Source organism: Ochotona curzoniae, unplaced genomic scaffold, assembly GCF_017591425.1.
Source record: "Ochotona curzoniae isolate NIBS_2020 unplaced genomic scaffold, NIBS_Ocur_1.0 contig_2754, whole genome shotgun sequence".
Taxonomy (NCBI): domain Eukaryota; kingdom Metazoa; phylum Chordata; class Mammalia; order Lagomorpha; family Ochotonidae; genus Ochotona; species Ochotona curzoniae.
The window spans coordinates 4735250-4754507 of NW_024465582.1; the positions used below are offsets into that span (position 1 = coordinate 4735250).

The 19258-nt window shown below is 44.7% G+C and overlaps 1 protein-coding gene across 5 annotated transcripts in view; it reads right to left on the minus strand.

Annotated features, from left to right (window-relative positions):
- CTNND2 (catenin delta 2) overlaps positions 1 to 19258 on the minus strand; it is a 661272-nt gene that overhangs the window by 275514 nt on the left and 366500 nt on the right. For all 5 annotated transcript variants that reach the window (XM_040977415.1, XM_040977414.1, XM_040977418.1 and 2 more), the window contains one exon: positions 1454 to 1648. In XM_040977415.1, coding sequence (XP_040833349.1) covers positions 1454 to 1648 — 195 coding nt within the window. The remainder of the gene's footprint in view (positions 1 to 1453; positions 1649 to 19258) is intronic.

Consider the following 19258-nt stretch of genomic DNA (forward strand, 5'->3'; position numbering starts at 1 on the left):
CATTCAAAAAGGTAATAATCATTCTTGGCTGCTGAACGCCGTAACAAGAGGCGGCAGTGGCTGGATGTGGCCCTGGGTCGTTGCTCACCGAGCTGGCTTAGAAAAAAGATGGTTGTTTTGTCTTAGGAATCTGCAAGCATCTTCCCTTTTCTTCAATGTCATGGAGAGGAATTAAGCTATTTTTGTTTTTGTAGCTAATTTTTCATTAAACACCCAGAAGTTTATTAACCAAGAGACAATTCCAAGAGCATATGAATATGGAACAGATAATCAGCAAATCCCCTTTGTTGTCAGTTTTTATTCAAATTAGATATTAAACAGCACTGCGATTGCTATCTCTTCTTTTATAAGGGTACAAGGAAATAAAATTAACTTATTCAATGATATGCAAAAATTAAATACCCAAGTAGCCCAGCTCCAGACAAGAGTGGATCCAGCAGGCTGGAAGTGAGAGAAGTTCTGACAGAAGAATAAATAGTATTGTTTTAGCTAAACCAAAATATGTATCATTAACCGTGGATAGCATTTACAATGTCAAAAACAAAACCGAGAGTATTTGTGTCTGTCTTTCTCGGATGCAGTAAAACACTGGAGTACAAACCAATTTTAAAAGCAGATTGGCTTGCCTTGATTTCCAAACATGTAATTTAGTATGATAATAGAGCTTAGCCAATTGCTGCACCACACTGATCAGTCCCCAGAAGTTACCAGGGTCCAAGGCTGCGGCGCTGCAAGTGCCAAGCGGGAGAGTACCAGCTTCCTTGCTCCCCAGAGTCCCTGCTGGGCACAGCGTAGGAGCCTGGGTGCAGGCTTTATCGTAACTGCGATTCTCAAAGCCATCCTACTTCCATCAGTTTTGAAATTAAGATCCTCCCAAGTATTCTCTAACAGCACGATCACAGCATTTGACCAATTAATTTGCAAACGGCCTTATTTTCTCAAGAACACTTACCTTTTCTGCATATGTGCTTATGTTCAGTTCAAAATCTGCAAGTAATCCAAGAGACTGTCACAACTGATTGGACCCCACGCAGTAGCCACTTCTCACTCTCAATATTCAATCCACGAGTGTGGGAAACATTCTCAATGTGGCATTCAGCACGTGCTGTTTTTAGTTACCGTAGTTTTGGCTAACACTGCCAAATAGGAAGACCATGTTACCAAAACCATCCACCCCCATGAGGGCGTGGACTGCGCGTGCCCCTGCATCATCGCTGCCTGCTCAGTAAGCTAATGAAGATGCATAAAGCAGAGCATCGCTTCCTTCACTGCTTCTGCTGGACGAAGTGGCGACACCACTGTGCCTGTGTCCTTCACAACACACAGATAGCTGAAGTGTGTCGTCTTACTGCTATGACCACTGGCACTGATGCCGGCAGTGCACACATACACTCACTCTGGTCACTCGGTAGCGCTACGACAGCTCCCTGGAGATGGGGTCCCAAATACCCACCTGTGCTCGTGCGGTAGGTGCCGGTGTGTGCTGGCGGCAGAGGGTCCCCTTGGCTCTGGCTGAGACTCCTCATAGGGGGCTTCTGATAGACGCGGTCTTCATAGATGGGGTCTATGTGGTGCTCCGGGGACTGCAGGGCCCGCAGCTCGGGCCCCAGGTGTCCATGCTGGCTGCTGTAGGAGGCTCGAGACCCAGCTGAAATAAAAGGAGAAGGCGACATGAAGCCTGACCAACACTGACAGGATTGATTTTCCAAATGGCAAATTCATTTTTTTAGTATTTATCTATTTTTATTGAAAAGCCAGTTACACAGAGAGGAAGAGAGACAGAGAAGAAGATCTTCCGTTTGCTGATTCACTCCTCAAGTGGCCACATTGCTGGAGCTGAGCCAATCTGAAGCGAGAAGCCAGGAGCTTCTTCCAGGTTTCCCTTGTGGGTGCAGGGTTCCCAGGCTCTGGGCCATCCTTGACTGCTTTCCCAGGCCACAGGAAGGAAGCTGGATAGGAAGCTAGGTTGCCGGGACACAACCCGGCACCCATAAGGGATCCCGGTGTATGCAAGGTGAAGACTTTAGCCCCTAGGATATCGTGTCGGGCCCACAAATCCAAAAATTTTAAAGCCAGAGCATAGGGGGCTAGGCATAGGTGCACAAATCTACAGAAATTCAAAGAAAGAACACGGAACGGAAAGCTCGTCAGCTCACTGCCTTTCCCAGCCGTGCTGCTGTGCTATCAACCTGATGCTGTTTGGACAATGATAATGTTTCTGACAGAAATCCACATTGAGGAACTGGATATTCAGTTGAGTGCCGACACTGCTAGGGATGCCCTCATTGGAGCACGCAGGTTCAAGCTGCGGCTCCACTTGTAATTCCAGCTTCCTGGGGATGTGAGCTCTGGGAGGCCGCAGGCAGGCGAGGTGCTTGCTTCCTGCTGCCTCCACGGAGGCCTGGAGGGATCAGCCTGCTCCTGGCTGCAGCCTGGCTCAACCCCAGCATGGTCACATCTGGGCAGGGGAGCGGGGAACCACAAAATCCCAGTTCTCACCACCAAATTCCAGTTCTGTCTCTACCCTCCCCCTCACATAGATACACAGACACTTAAAAAAATCTGCATCAGACACAACCAGCAAAAAAAAAAAAAAAAAAAAAAAAACTAAAGGAATCAAACACCGAATCTTAAAATCCTCTTACTATCCCATGGTCTTTGCCATGAAGTATGAAAACTGTAAATTATTGTAAATGATGAACAGAATAGTAAGTCATTGTGTGTGGCAAAAACATGTTGACGTTTTTGAAAAGCGAACGAGGATGTTTCCCACCATCAGCTTCCTTCTGCACGAAGGACAGACCAAAATGTTTGCATTTCAGAAATGCAGAAATCCCCGAGAGGGGCGAGGTGAAAGGCAGCACACGTTCATGTTCCATGTTCCTTTCATCTGATCCTGCCAACTGCAGCATCTTCAGGTAGTCTTCCTCCCCAGAGAGAGGCACCTGTCACTCTCACCACCTGCCTGAGTTTACAAATGGAGAACACCATCTCTTGCACACACTCATGGTGTCACTTTAGGCCCGTGCTGTGTGCCAGGGAACCATGGGAAAGTCCTCAGGGAGGACAAGGGATTCAGAAGGCCCATGACAATGAAATGAAGCTGGTTTGTTTTTAAGGGCTAGAATTGTGGCACAGGGGCCTGAGGCACTGCTAACTTTGCTGGCAGCCTGTGTCAGAGTGCTGGTTCAAATCCCAGGTTCTCTGTTTCTACTCTAGCCCCCTGTTAATGTGCCTGTGAAGGCAGCAGAAACGGATCCAAGAGCTGGAGCTATGGCAGCCCATAGGGACGACCTGGATGGGGCCTCCTTTCCAGTAAATATATAAATAAATACTTTAGAAATATTTATTCGTGGAGTGGGCATTGTGGCTTACCAGGTAAAGCAGCTCCCTGCAATGCTGGCATTCCATGTAGGTATCATTTATTTTTCCAGTTGCTCCACTTCCAACCCAGATCCCTACTGATGCACCAGAAAAAGCCATGGAAGGTAACCCAAGTTGCTGGGCCCTTCGTACATAGTGAAAGACCTGGAAGAAGCTCTTGTCCCTGGCTTTGGCTTGGCTCAGCCCTGGCGGTTGTGACCAGTTGGGCAGTGAGCCAGCAGACAGATGACCTTTCGCTGTGTCTGTGTGTGTCCCTCTCTGCAGTGTTTTAAAATAAACAAATGCTTCTCAAAAGAAAAGGCTTATTCTTGATGCATAATTTTTTTAAAGATTTAATTATTTGAAAGGTAGAATTATATATAAGAGAGAGAGAGAGATCTTCCACCCATGGTTCGCTCCCAAGATGGCTATAACAGCCAGGGCTGGGTCAGGTGCTTCATCAGGTCTCTCAAAGGGATGCAGGCGCCCAAACACCTGGACTTTCTTCTGCTGCTTCCCCAGGCACACTGCAGATACCTGGACTAGAAGCAAAGATAGATCATGAACCTGGGCCCATATGGGATGCCAGTGCTGCAGGTGATGGCTCTATTTGCTATCCACAGTGCTGGCCCCAGTACAAATAAAAAAAAGGGGGGGCGGTTTAAATGCATGCATGAACAAAGACCTCAAAATGCTAAAAATAATGTATACTATGAAAAATCTATGCAAAGATTTCAATTACTTTTTTTTTGAAGCAAGGTAAACTTTTCTTTTAGTTCCATTTTCCTACGAGGTTTTTAATATCCCATTTCAGACACTGAGGGATGAGACAGTGAGCTGATTGACAGGAAAGAAGACAGTGCCGGAGAGCATTCAGCAAGGGTGATCCTGTCTGCTGGACATGGCAGGGACATGAGATGGATGGAGAGAGCATCTGTCCACCGTAAGAGCAAACGCAGCAGAAGCTGGGGAAGATCTCTCAGCTCCATGCGGAGCCCTGGGCGGGAGCCTCACACTGCTTTCAGAATCACACGTGAAAGACCTGTGAACATGTCAGCTCTGGCAGTAGAGGGCTGGGATCCCTGCATCTTGGCAATGTCTCCCACAACTTGACCTATAGCCTACAGGTCTGTGGCCCTCTCCAGGAGCTCTGTGACAGCCAAAGCCCGCAGATGTCCACAGAGAGGGCTGTGTTCCCAGGAACATGTGACCAAGCATTTTAACTGTTTCATCTAGTAGACTGAGGCAAAAAGGAAAACATTCACAAATCTGTAACCCACCAACAGATAAATGTTTTCCTAGTACATGCACGCAAGACTGGCTTTAAGCCTAAATAAATAAAGTCAGAGTTTTTGAATGATCAGGACATCTCTTTGAGTTCAGCGTGAATTCACTGGATGCTTTGAGGAAGAGGGCAGGCACGTTTCTACCTCTCCCCTTGCCGGTAATTAAATAATTTCTGATTTAGACAGCGCTCGGATGAATGATAGATTCAAAATAACTGTTTTGCATAATTAGGTTCATTGCATCTGATTTAACAAATGCCAGCATCACACTGAATATTATCTCAGGCTTACATTTTCCAGAACTGTATTGAAGCACTTTATGCATTGAGTTGCTGCTGTCGATTCCAACCCCCAAGGTTTTGATTACATTTGCTAAGGATTAAAAAGTAAACAAGGAAGTGGGCACCATCTAACTGTTTCCTAGCTAACTAAGCTATGCATTACTGTTAGATTTAGAGTTGTAATTTCATCACAACTGATTTATTATAAGATTCAAAATCTGTTCAGCAATGAATGAAGAGACCTGCTAACCTCTGGAGTAGTGATCTCATGGTATTTTAGATCTTGTGATTACATGCATAGAATGAAAAAATATTGTGAGCCACCTCTCCAACAAAGGGTGAATATCCAGAAAATATAATCAACTTAAAAAACAATAAAAAAAAGTAATCAAGTTAATGTACAAAAGATCTCAACAAAGATGGCCATTTAACCTATAGAAAACTATCAGAAATAATTAACCATCAGGGAAACACAAATCAGACCCACAGGAGAAATCACCCCACCCCAAGTCCGCAAGACATCGAGTGCAAATGCTGGCAAGGATGTGGAGAGAGGGGACACTTACATACGCAGGAATGTAAGTGCAGCCACGTGGAAAACAGCATGGAGGTTTCTGAGACACTAGAAACAGACTTGCCATAGGGTCCGGCTGTCTCACTACTCGGTATACACTCAAAAGCCCTGAGCACAAGGGACCAGAGAGAGCTGCACCATGCTTAGAGCAGCACTGCTCACAATAGCTAAACTATGGAACCATTCAAGGTGCCATCATCAATGAAGGAATAATGGAAACGTGATACACACACACACACACAGCGGAATATTACTGAGCTATAAAACATAGAATTCTATCATTTGCAACAAAATGGACACAACTGGAATGCAACATGTTGAGTGGGATATAGTGGATACAAATACTGCATATGCATAGTAGGAGCTAAATTGAGAGGAAAAGAAAGGAAGGAAGGAACATTCAGTGTAACAGTATGGCTGTGAATACAGCTTTGTGAAACTTTGTTTTATATATGTCAAACCAATGGTTCTTTATGTTATACTGTTATAGTTTAATGATCTACAATTGCTTTAAAATTCAGTGTATATGGGTAAAATGATTATCTTTATTTTTGGTTATTGTTTATAGTTCTTCCCTGCATTCACATTAAGCTAGTATCTTATTGCTTTGTACTTGTACACATTTTTATCTGGCTTAACCTTAAAAAATAAAATCCAGCAGCACTAAAAAAAATAAAAATATTTCTATAAGCATTTACTTGGCAATAGGGAATTTTTACTGTACTATGCATCAAGTTAATGAGCAAAGCCCTATACAGGAAGGATCAAGAACCTTAAAGGTAAGTTGTAGACCCCAGATTTTGTAACGATAACATCACTAAACAACTGAATCTTACTCTAAATATTTCCTTTTTCCCACCAGCATGTTCTCAGTGGAGCTACATGGTCCTAGGGTTTCCTTGTCAAGGACCAGTGTAGAAGAGAACACATACTTCAGTGGCATGTGCTGACTGAGAACAGCCTTCTGCCAACGAGAGGTACTGGCAAGGAGGGAGGGCGAGCCACACAGGTCGCATTGCCACTGCTGGAATCCACACAGCCCACCCCTGCCCAAGGCAGAACTACACCAACAAGGCCAGCTTTGTTTCGGGTCATTGTGAAAAACAAATTCCCATTTATCTTCCTATGGGAACATGTTCTGTGATTTCATCAATTGGTGCATATATTTGCTGATTCAAGGAGGTAGAGTAGGGGGCAAGGGGAAAAAAGGTGGGTGCACTATTTGGATAAAGTGGACAAGAAAGGTCTGTTTCAGCATTTGACATGTCAATGAAGAGTCACAGTGGAGGAAAAGCAATGCGTTTCTGGGGAGGGGTGGACTAGCAAAGATGGCATGTCCCATAGAGAAGCCTGATTATAGAAGCTTGGCACCCAGCTTCAGATGATAACTGGCATAATAAATAAATAACTAGAGCAACAGAGGCTGGTGCCAGAGGTGTAGCAGGTTAAGGAACACCAGGGGAGGCAGCAGGTCCTGTTCATCCATAGGGAAACCCTGCGTTAAGAGTTCTGCTCCAAGCGTCAGTCTAGTTTGGCTTAGCTGTTGCAGGCATTCAGGCAGCGAGTGAGTGGAAAGGAGATCTCTGCCAGTCTCCGTGCACTTATTTTTTCATATGTTTTATCTACTTATTTTAAAGACAAAATTATGGACAGAGATATCTTCCATCCACTGGTTCACTCCCAAAATGGCTATCAGAAGCCAGGAACCAGAAGCCTCCTGCGGGTCTTGCACATGGGTGCAGGGGTCCAAAGACCTGGGCCGTTGTCTGCTGCTTCTCAGGCACATTAGCAGGGAGATGGAGCAGAAGTGGAGCAGTTGGGACTAGAACGGGAGCTCTACAGCATGCTGGCACAGTGGGTGGAGGATTACCGGGATACGGCACCACTCCAAAAGCCTGATTAGTATTTTATAAAGAGTGGAAAGCATGATTTCAGCATATACACACTTCTAAAAGAACACCAGGCCCATCATGACTTTGGTTAATATCACCATCTCACAAGTGTGTGCCAGCTAAATAAATGAGAGCTTCCAATCCTGAGATTTGAGTGCTATCTCAGAATGAAACTAACCTCAAAAAAAAAAAAAAATCACATTTAGAAGAGCCCAGTGCGATGGCTCCATGGCCAAATCTTCACCTTGTCAGCACCAGGGTCCTATACAGATGCTGGTTTTGTATCCTGGCTACTCCATTTCCCTTCCAGCTCCATGCTTGTGACCTTGGAAAGCAGTGAAAGTCGGCCCAAAGCCTTGGAACCCTGAACCCGCTTGGGAGATGCAGAAGATCCCGGTTCCTGGCTTTGCATGTGCTCAGTTTTGGCCATTGTGGACACCTGGAGAGTAAATCAGCAGATGGAAGATCTTTCTGTCTCTGCTTTTCTCTGTAAATCTAATCTGCCTTTCCAATAAAGAATACATAAATCCTAAAAAAAATAAGCACATCAGGAAAGCTGCAGTTTACACTGCTTTCATGGGAATAAGAAGGTGGATGGTCACACCAACAGTCTTACTTTGAAACCCTTGTATTTGTTTTGGAATACTGGCACTGGGTTCAGGTCCTGGCTAGCTCCCTACCCCATTCCCACCAAGGCACACTCTGGGAGATGGTGGGTCATGACTCAAGTGGCTGGGTGAATACTAGCTAAGACTCACCTCTTTTATTCTTGATTTGTTTTTAACCTTTGATTCCTTAAATTCTCAAAATCAACTTCCTACTCTTATGCTAACACAAAAACTAGTTTTAATACTTAAAAGTCATCAAAATATTTTTTTAGCTGCTCCGAATTAAGTCCAGGAGCCGATCACTACTTCTTGAATTCATTTGATGTCATATTTCATGCTGTTGTGGAAGCATATGGCCACGTTCCCATACAGGCTAAGAGCTGTATTTCAGCCCAGTCTTTGGAAGCGGCATTATTAATTCATTTGTACTCAGTGATAAACTTGCCGGGAAGCCTAATCCTTTCAGTGTAACAGGCCATCTGATGACCTAAAATGACCATGATGAATCTACGTTGGGGACAAGAAATGCTATCCTGCTTCATAAATCCTGGTTCGTCATGTATTATACCTAACTTAGTAGATGACATCGCTGCTGTCACTAATAACTTGACTATCTGAACAGTTGCTGGCAGTGTGCAAAACACAGAGGGATTTTTTTTCCCTGTAATGTTCTTGATGAAGTTTCTATTATCCTTCATTGCAATAAACCTTCATCTCTCCTTCTGCCAAACAGTTACTGTTATCTTTTGAGTTTAAAATACCTTCCAGTAAAAACCATTTAAAGGACAGAGGTCAGGCCTCTGCAGTAAGTGTGGCCCTGAGGTCTGACCGTTTGGAAAACCCCATACCTTTGTTCTTTTGGCTTCCTAGCCACAAGCATTTCCATGTTCTCCCAAGCTGTCAGGAAAACAGGTTTGTTTGTTCAACAATTGTTGGGACAGGCAGGCACAAGGAATGCAATGAGATAGCTGCAATGGAAGATAATGAGTAGTGTGGAGCCTGGCATGTTCACATTCTTAGGATGGACCATTTCCATTTTTACTTTCAGTCCAAGGTTAGGCTGCCTCCTCATCCAAAGCGAAATTCATGGTGCACTTATTTTGTGCCACAGCTCCACTCAGCTCCAGCTTAATGAAAAGCCAGTGGGGACCTATTTGTCTAAGATAGCATTGCTATTAGTAGAACACACGAGGTAAACAGGCTTGACACCTGTCTCTGTTATCAGTTTTTGGACTCTTATCTCAGGGCATGTGGAGAGTAGCTCCAAATGTATGAGCTGTGTATCCCGGTGTTTGTCAAAACACCATGTGAATATAAATTCCCTGATTGAAACTCACAGGCTGAAGCAGGGCCTGAGGTTCTGCATTTTTAACAAGATCCCAGGAGAAGCGGGGGCTGCTGCTGCTGGTCTGCACCCCATCCCCTTGAGAAGGTTGAAGCTACTAATCTGGCTGTGAATACACATCTGGCCACCAGCAGACTTTAACTTTGGCACCATCTGTGGCTGGTTGCTGGCCATATGGGTGCAGCCTTTGTGGGCGCCACTAGCCCAGGCTACACTGTGCTGGCCACAGGGACATCTCAGTATCCCATAGCTATGACTGATCAGCTTATCAGCTTTCACTCTACATGGCCAGCCCCTGCAACAGAGGAGCCACAAACGGCTTAGTGGGCAGCTAGCTGGGGCAGGAGTCACTTCTGCAGAGGAAAACACATCATTCTATTTCTGAAATGGACTTTAGATGTGCAAAGGCCAGGCCAGTTGTGCGGTGATTATAGTGTTTCTTGGCTGTCTCCAGGGAAATGACTATGTCATTCTTCATTGCCACAGCTCCCACATTATGCAAGAGGAGCCCAGCAATGCTGCAGTGTATGGTTCGTCCAGGAAACTTTGCAAAATGCACCTCTACAAACACTGCACAGGACCCAGGCCACGGACTTCTGCAAAGACTTCAGAGAAGACAAGAGAGTGAGGAGAGGTAGGGAATGTGCGTGGGTGTGTCATCCACGCATGAACACAGCCTGTGAACTCTCAGGTGCTCCCAGGAGGAGGTTAACTGCAGCCCGACAGGAAGCCCATGGGAGTAAACTGTGTCCTCCTCCCCTTGTACTCCAAGGCACTGCTGAACTTTTGCAAACCTGATGCTAAATGTCCCTGCAGGGAGAGGAATGCATGCTACTGGGGATGTTCTGATATTCCAGCCTGAAGGGGCCTGCAGAGGACATGTGCCAGCCAGCATAGGGAGTCAGCTTCAGTGCACCATTGGTAGATGAACGGATAAGGGGCACAGAGCTACCCAATGAAATGATACTCAGCCTTCAGAAGGAACACAGTCCTTTCATTTGCAGCAACACAGCTGAGCCTGGAGGACAACGTGTTAAAGACACACATCAGCATGGGTTTCCCATTAAGTGTGAAAGCATCAAAAGCTTACTTCACAGAAGCAGAGGAGGAGAGTTAACTCCACAGGCTGGCAGGTGGAGGAACAGAAAGAACATGGCCGATGGGCACAAGGGCACAGCTGGGTGGGAGCAGCAATTTGTAATGATCTGCACACAGTGATTTGAAGACAACTGTTTATCTCAAGACGGCTAACAGGATTCTGAAGGTTCCCAACACAAACGATACATGTTCAGAACAATGGATCTACTAATTAACCTGATCATGACATGCTATATACATGCAACGAAATTCCACATTGTGCCCCATTAGTGTGTATAACTGTGTGTGAAAGTTACAAATAACCTTACATACATACTCCTTTTTAAAAAAAACAATTTTTCATTTGAAAGGCAGATTTACAGAGACGGAGAGATCCAGAGCAAGGGATCATTCACTTCCCACATGGCCGCAATGGCCCGAGCGGAGCCGTGACTTGTGCTGTGGCTGGGTGTTCCAATGTTTGACACGTGAGGGCGGGATCAGAGCCACAGCAGTCAGGCACGTCCTGCACACTCACACTGACATCGGTGTGATCAGTGTCACTAACGCGGAAGACGGCCTTACTGAGGCTGTGAGAGGAGCCCCAGAGAGCCTCTGTCCTGGCACCCCTCTTTCCACCTGACAGTAAAGCAAAACAACAGACTGCCTGGGAGAGGAGGAGTTACAGTATCTTTGCACAGAAGGGCATCATCACTTGGTTCCAGCCTTGTGGTTCAAGTCTCACAAACAGGAAATTCTAATGTTACTTTTTATCTGAGAGAAGCCTCATATTTAAAGTTTGCCTCATCCTGGATCACCTCCCTGGAATAAGATTTTGGTAAAGATTTCCACAATGGGGGAGTCGAAGAGTCTGGCTCCTTAGCATCTTCTTACTGTCCTAATCAACTGTCGAGTCAAAGCCAGCTCTCACCTGGTACTTGATTAACTAGTCACTCGGCAGAATTTGTAACGGCGAGTTCTATTCACACACCAACTCTTCTTCATCAACAGGGGGATGGAAGTCATTGAGTGCCATTTTATTTCTTTACAGCTCTATCCAAGCCCAGGCAGCGTGAGAGTTCAACCGTGCATCTGGAGTCTGGCTTGGTAGACTAATGGTTATAGGATCGCCTTGCTCCTGACCTTTCCCTTGGAAATGCCTGTAACCATTAGCTCCTGATCTTCTCTCTTTGGTTGCTCTGAGAGGCCAAGCAGGTCCCCTGGAGAGGCTGAGGGGTCCCAGGACCCCAGTGTCTGCATGCAAGCAGCTCTGGCCTACCAAGGGCATGGATGAAAGTCTTGGGCTATGGACAGGCACAAGGATTTTAAGCAGGCAAGAGCAGGCTTAAGCCAAAGTTGTCTGGAAACCTTGTGACCAACAATGAGAGCTAAGGCACAGCGCTTCTCAGCATCTATACCACAGCTCTTCTGACTCAGACCACAGGAGGGCAATTCACAGCCCATGCAGACACGGAATTACAAGAGAAGCTTATCATGGCGTAAGAAATTTGAAATGAATGGAAAATTCTTATTACAGAAAAACTGTGCATGGACTTTAAAGGGGGTTTTGGTAGCAAAATGGGCTTACCTTTCCATTTCATTTTCATGAACATTCTGAAGTCTCCTCATGTAAGACAGAACATGGACAAACTGCAATTTCCCCCCCCCCAAAATTAGACATGCAGAATCTGAAAAGCAATTCTTGAAATATATTTTAAAAGGTGTGTATCCGCATTCATCTTTAAACGAAAGAGTGAGAAAAAGATTTTGCTTCTGTTGGTTTTCTCCTTCAATGTTAACAATAGCCAGGGCTGGTGTAGGCTGAAGCCACAAGCCAAGCACGTGGGTCGCCATCAGTGACCGCCCAGAATGCAACGGCAGGAAGATGAGCTGAAAGCAGAGCAGCTGGGACTCGAACTGGCACGCCAAGATGGAGTGCAAGTGTCTGAACTGGTGGCTTAACACACTGTACTACAATGCCCACCCTAAAATGCAAACTTAAAATACATTCTCTCTGTATCACTTTCTACAGTTTCATATGCTTTGCCAACACCTATTTTTTAAGTTTTCTGTTTCAGCAACACCTACTTTTGTGATAACTCAGAAGATACCAGTAACGCTGAAAATAACTTACAGGGAGAAAATTACAAATAAACTGCTTTGTAGATTAGTCACGCTTTATATTTACATTTAATAACTTCTCTAAATCAAAATCTTATTAATTTTAATTTTTACTTCAAATAATATCTAGCATATATAAAAGGACTTTGAATAGAGAGAAATTATATTGTGTAATAACTAGTCCTGAGGAGGACTAAAAGTTTTTCTGTATTATTTTTCTCTCCAAGTTTCTAATAAATGTTTGTGCATGTATTTTAAAGTTGATTTTGTTAAACAACTAAAATCATCATTTGAATACCAGTTATAGTCATTAGTCATTCCCTAATGCATCGCTAATGACACCCAATTTACAATTAAAACTCCCCACCCCAATTCCTAAAGTGCTGTCTTTATCCAAGAAAATGATCATGAAGTCACCAACAGGTATGTGATAAGAGTAGCTCTTTCCTGTATAGAAAGTAGCTCTATGTTGACTCCAAGCTGAGAGGAAATGCAACATGTTTTCAAAAATGCAATGAAGCTGAAAGGGTTGTTCCTGGGGTGGGGTGTGAACATGAAGTTAGCTACTATGGGCTAAAGGTGTCCCTTCCCCTTCAGGACTCCAAGGGGATTAGTCATGGGGCTGAACCCTCAGAGGTGAGATCAGTGCCCTGCAATGCCAACATCCCAGAGGAGAGCGAATTCAAACCCTGGCTGCTCTGCTTCTGACCCTGCTCCCTGCTTCTGCAAGCCAGCTGACCTGCACAATTCCATTTTCTCTGGACTACTACTTTGTGCAGCCTTGTCGTGCTAGGCTTCACAGCTGCACTTCTGCAAAGCTGCCAGGTTTGGTGTTGCTTCCTCTACAAGCCCACACGAACCATCTCTGTCCCGTGGACATCATCGTTTATGCAGACTTACAACCCAGGCAACCCACCAATTCGCTTCATCCCCGTGCACCTGCTTAATTAACTGAACCCAACTATAAAGTTCTCCCTGCACAAACTGTACGGCTGTGTTCTCGTCTTGAGAGGCAGCCTTGTCAGCTGGCACCGACCCCTGGCAATAAATCTCACGTGTGACTTTCGGAGTCAGGTGTGGTTTGTGGTGCCACTGCTTTCACTGCTAACATGCCTGGGAAGGCAGAAGATGGCCCAAGTGCCCACGCTGAGACCCAGGCAGAGCTCCTGGCCCTGGTTTGGCCTGGCCAGTCCCAGGCACATCTGTTGTGGCCATCAGGGACTGAACCAGCAGATGGAAGACCTCTCTCTGCTCACTCTCCCTGTCAAATGGATAAATGTTTTTTGCTTTTTGTTTCGTCTTAAAGAGGGATACCCCTCAGCTCTTGGACCATATGAGAACACAGCAAGAAGATGGCTGGAACTAGAACATAGACCTCACCAGACTCTGAATGGGCCAGCACCTCCATACTGGATATGCTGCCTTCCAGAACTGAGCCAGCTTTGCAGCTTACAACATCCTGTGACAGCAGCCCAAGCTGAGGAAGACTCAGCTGTGGAGAAGAATATGGCATTATCTGTTTCTAATTGACTGGGCTTAAGACCTGAATCGATTTCTCCAAGTGTTTGCACATTTTCCATTCTAAAGAGAAATGGCTAGTGACTTCCCTTTTATACATTGCTTCCTGTAATGGACGCTCATCCCGAGGGAGGTTCTGACTTTTTTACCGTATTGCCAGGGTAGACACAGAGAACTAAGGTCCAAGTCAGAGAGCTCGAAAAACGTGACTATCACCTGGGGTTCCTGGAAACACCCTTAGATGACAAAACGCCTGTGACAAAACAGACAAGAAACGTGGGCTGGATGTCTCTGCAGGAGTCTGCAGGGCAGAGAGAGGAATCTGATGCCTCCTCAGCATCACTCCTCAGTGACAATCATCAGCAGCTTCCTTCAGGTTCCGTTTGCCGCAAAGGCTGCCTGTGGACTCCAGGGATGGCCACTGCACATTGCCTGGGGCCTGCAAATGCACTGTCCGTCTGATGCTCTTCTCTTCAGGGCTACACCCAGGGCACTGGCAGCTCTACAGGTGCACCTGTGGCTCACTGGCACAACCTCTACTGTCAGGTACACAGGAAGCTGCTGTCAAAAGGACCGTGAGAGCCAGCGGTGAGGGAGCAGGTATTTCACCTTCCACACTCTGAGTCCTTGAGCCAAGCTCTTCTGTGAACTGTCAGGCATTTCTGAAGCACACGTTCACTCTGGGGACCACCTGGTGTCTCTCACACTTAGGCTACAGCCTGTGCTCAAGGGAACTCGTCCCGCATGGGCTATCGCAGCTTCCTGCACTCACTGGCTTTACACTAACCAGTAAGCAATTCTGCTCGACTATCTGCTGGATGCGTCATGATGGGGCATTCTGAAAAATGTGAGGTCCTGCCAGCTGCCCTCTCGGAGCCCAAGCGCCTCTTCCCAGGCCTTCCACTGCAGCCCACAGCAGCATGCTTCCTCCTGCTGTCAGTGTCTGGGACATTCCCCAGGGACTCTGCAAGTTTATGGGAAATGCATGTTGTTGGTTAGCTCATTTTCCCATGAAATTCTTTTTAAAGATGTTATTTATTTGAGAGTAACAGAGAAAGGAAGAGACGGAGAAACTGCCCAATTGCTAGTTCACCCAGGAGTTCCATCCACGTCTACCACACAGCTGACAATGGCACAAAAACTTGGGCATCTTCTGCTGCTTCTCCCAGGCCATGAGCAGGCAACTCAAGCCAAAGTGCAGCAGCTGGGACTCGAACCAGCACCCACACAGAATGCAGCCATTGCAGGCTTAACCTGTTGTGCCACAACTCAGCCCCATTTTCTCCATCAACATTTGGATGTCCTTGTTTTGTGGATTTATTGAAGATGAGCATTAAGATGTTTTGCATGTTTTACTTTAGTCAATATACAGTGAAGGTAATGTTTTGCATACGTTTGTATGTGTTTGCGATGATATAGTATATACGTAATACACATGTGTATATCCACATGGTGTAAACAGTAATTTCCACATTTTAAATATATCATAAAAGTTATACATACATATTATGTGTAAGATGTGCTAGACATGTGACAAAATATCAAAATTTACATTGTAGTTCCAGGTTGAGAACCCTTAATCTGAAAATAAAAAATTTACCCAAATCTAAGATTTTCTGAGAATCGACACAACGCATGAAGGGAATATTCTACACTTAACCTCATGCTATGGCTTCAGGCAAAAATTCAGATACAAGTAAATACCTGAATATAATTAGCATCAGGCTAATTGCAAATAAGGTATGCATGATATATAAATGAAGTTTTTGGATAGAACTCGGTATATCTAAACATATACAAATACCATAAATTCTCTCAAATCTGAAACAGTTCTGTTCCCAATCACCTTAGATAAGGAAAGTTTTATCTGTACTATAAAATCATATATAGATATTACCTACATATATACATATATACATACCTATTACATTACATTATATGTTATTCTCTTTTCAATGCAAACCAAATACAGGGCACTTTTTAAATCACAAACTGTCCCTTGGTTAAAGACAAAAATGGGAACATTTTGATGTAAGCTTGCTTTTCTCTCCTTTATAAAGGTTTAAAGTTATTATTTATACTTTGTTTAGTTAAAAAGGAAAAGCATTTCAAAGTACCATGTAATAAGGTTAACTAGAATCATTGAGGTGATGTTAGCCTTGGCATGGGGGAATATTTGTCCACATGGCCCAGTACGAGCTATGATGAGTGATCACTGATAAGAGACCCAGGAAGGCTGCACCTTCAGTGCCCTACTGCATAGAAGGCCAGAGGCAAAGTGCCTGGCACACACAAACACACTCGACTGTATACACAAGCCTGGCTTCTCCCACAGCTTCGAGCTGGGGACACACCTTTGACGTCATGGACTAGTGTGTTTCTGTGTGTCTCTCTTCCCTTCCAGTCACTTCCTTTTGTGATTCTGGACTGTATGCAAAAACAATATTCAGTGGAATTCACCTGGCATGCCCACCTAATTTACCTGCAGTCCTAAAGAACAAAACATGGAATCTCAGACCAGCAATGCTTTGACTTGCTTATTATGTGACCCCCTGGACGAGAAACTCCCTGGAAATCAGCTTGCTTCTGAGGTCCCAAAGCTCAGCTCACGTTAACCTGTTCCTCTCCAAAATTCTCATATATCGTGAACTAATTCCAATATCTGACATCTCAAATATCACCTGTGTACTCCTGGACCATGAATTCTCAAGTGAAAAGAAGTTTCTGTGGAATTCTAGAGATTTCATTCTTTCCATAAAAAAATATGTGATGAAAATCTATTACAGAACTGTAATGTGGTCAAACTTCCTCCAATCAGTTAAGGAGATGGAAACTCCGTATCCGGTTTGGCTAATCTCATGATGGCCTTGGAGTTCTGAGCCGAACCTCAAACCTACCAGGACTTACAGTATCTCTATTCACAGTGACTCTATTCACATCGCATCTGCTCCTGGTTGGCCCTGTCACAGGTGCAGTGTGTTAAACCAACCGCATGTGATGCATCCTTCAACAGGCCACTGCATTCACTGGCCCCTGCAAGAACCAGGATGAGTGCTGGCTGGTTGGGCTTTCCTGCAGCATCCACTAGTAAGTGCTAGGACAAGGTGCAACTGATGTCAGACTGGACCACAGTAAACCCTGCAAAGTGCAATATCTGGGAGTGGGCCTAGTAGGAAAACTATGCATACTCCTTTGCTGCGCTGCAGTTACTGCTGGTGTTCAGGAGAGCCAGGGCTGGGGGTGGATGAGGCCGCAGAAATTAATAGCACCCTTGGCATATATGTGGACTGATTGTGGGATGGAGTGGGACGAGCTAAGCTACAACACTCAGAGGTGTGCATGAGAGCCCAACTGGGATGCGGCGTGGATTGGACTAGTCTGTTGTACATACTGGCATACACAGTAACTGGGACTTGGGGTGGGGCTGGTGGGAGTGAGAGAGAATGGGAAGAAATGATATGAAATATTATTAAATATATTATATATTAAATCTAAATTATATATTATTCATATATATCATATATTATAGATCAATGTACATTTTCAAATACATATATTTGCACATATAGGATATATATTATTTGATTTGATTCTATGAGCTATATTCACTGATCTTTTAGTAGTGTCATATTAGTGTTATAAAATTAAATTTTAAAATACTGAATAAAAGTACACTGCAGGAATTATTTCACATTTACTTTCATCCTGAGAATATGGTGAATTGATTTCTTTTAAAAAGAAAAACAAAATAAGTGTAGTAATTGATAGACTTATTTTGAAATATGGTATGGCATATTTCATATCAAATAACTTTTTTTTATATATAGGATGATTGTCTTTTTTCAAAAGATACACTTTTTAAATTTTTATTGGAATGGCAGACCAGATTTGCAGAGAGAAGAGACAAAGATTTTCCATCTGCTGATATATAGTCCTTAAATGGCCACCAAGGGCCAGAATTAAGCGGATTTGAAGCCAAGAGGCAGGAGCCAGGACCTTTCCCAGGTCTCCCACATGGCTGCAGGGTCCCAATGCTTTGGGGCTTCCTCTATTGCCCTCCTAAGCCATAGCAGACAGTTAGACCTTGTACTGACTGGCACATGAAAGCATCAAGTCTGGGGTCATTCCAGGTGAGGTTTCTTGGGAGAGTGCCATGCTAGACCCCTGGACTCAAAACTCCGATCTCGGGATGGATCATAGGATTTGTGCCCTACCTTGGAATTGAGATGTTGGGCCTGGGCCGCCTCAATTGCTAATGCCTGTGCAGTGGATGGTATGCCAGGTGCATGTGCAGAACAAGACGGTCAGCTAATCTGTGCCTGCAGAGGACGGTGAGTGGCAAGACAGAATACAGAGAACAGAGTGTGTTGGACAAGTCTTCTGGCCAAGCTTTGACAGCAAGTGTCTGGGTGAGTGGATGCAGAGAGGTGGACTCTGTCAGCCAACGGACCTTGGAAGGATTTTCTCAATTTTGCAGCAAAAAACCCAACAGTATCTCAGCACTATCAAAACCACTAAAGCAATACCTTTGGAATATTCTTATCCACACTGGGGTTTCTAAGACAACATTCAGAGGACATCCCCTACCCTGGTGATGTACTTTGGCAGACGGGAGTGACCCTCCCACACACAGCCCCTAGACACAGGAGGAAAGGGAAGAAGAGGAAAATCGAAAGCATGAATCCCTCCAACCTCCCCCATGCTCCGCCCCTCCCCACACTAGTCAGGGTTCTCATGACTGCCCATCCTGGTCAACTATGTAAACAACATCAAAATTTAAAAACCTTTTATTTTTTTTTTTAAAAAAAGAGCACTAGCTCTAAGAGGAAGAAAAGTGTTGGCTTCTCATTCAAACCCCAGAGTGCTGGTCAAACTTTCCCTAGTCAAAGAGCTGGAAACAGAATGGGTGCTCAGTAATTCCTGAACCAAACTTTGCCAGGGCCAGAGAGCTGGAAGCAAGACGCCCACCCATGTCTGCTCTCCCCTAACTCTTTCAGCCACTGCCTTCCCCCCTTGTTGACCTTGGTAGACGAGCACTATCCTCATTTCCTCTTCTACAACTACGCTCATTCTCACCCTTCTCACCCGAGGTTCTTGGGCTTCATCTTTTTATTATTATTTGATAATATTATTATTATCATTTTATGATGCAGTTCCATAGGTCCTGGACTTCCATTAGTCTCTCCTCTTCCC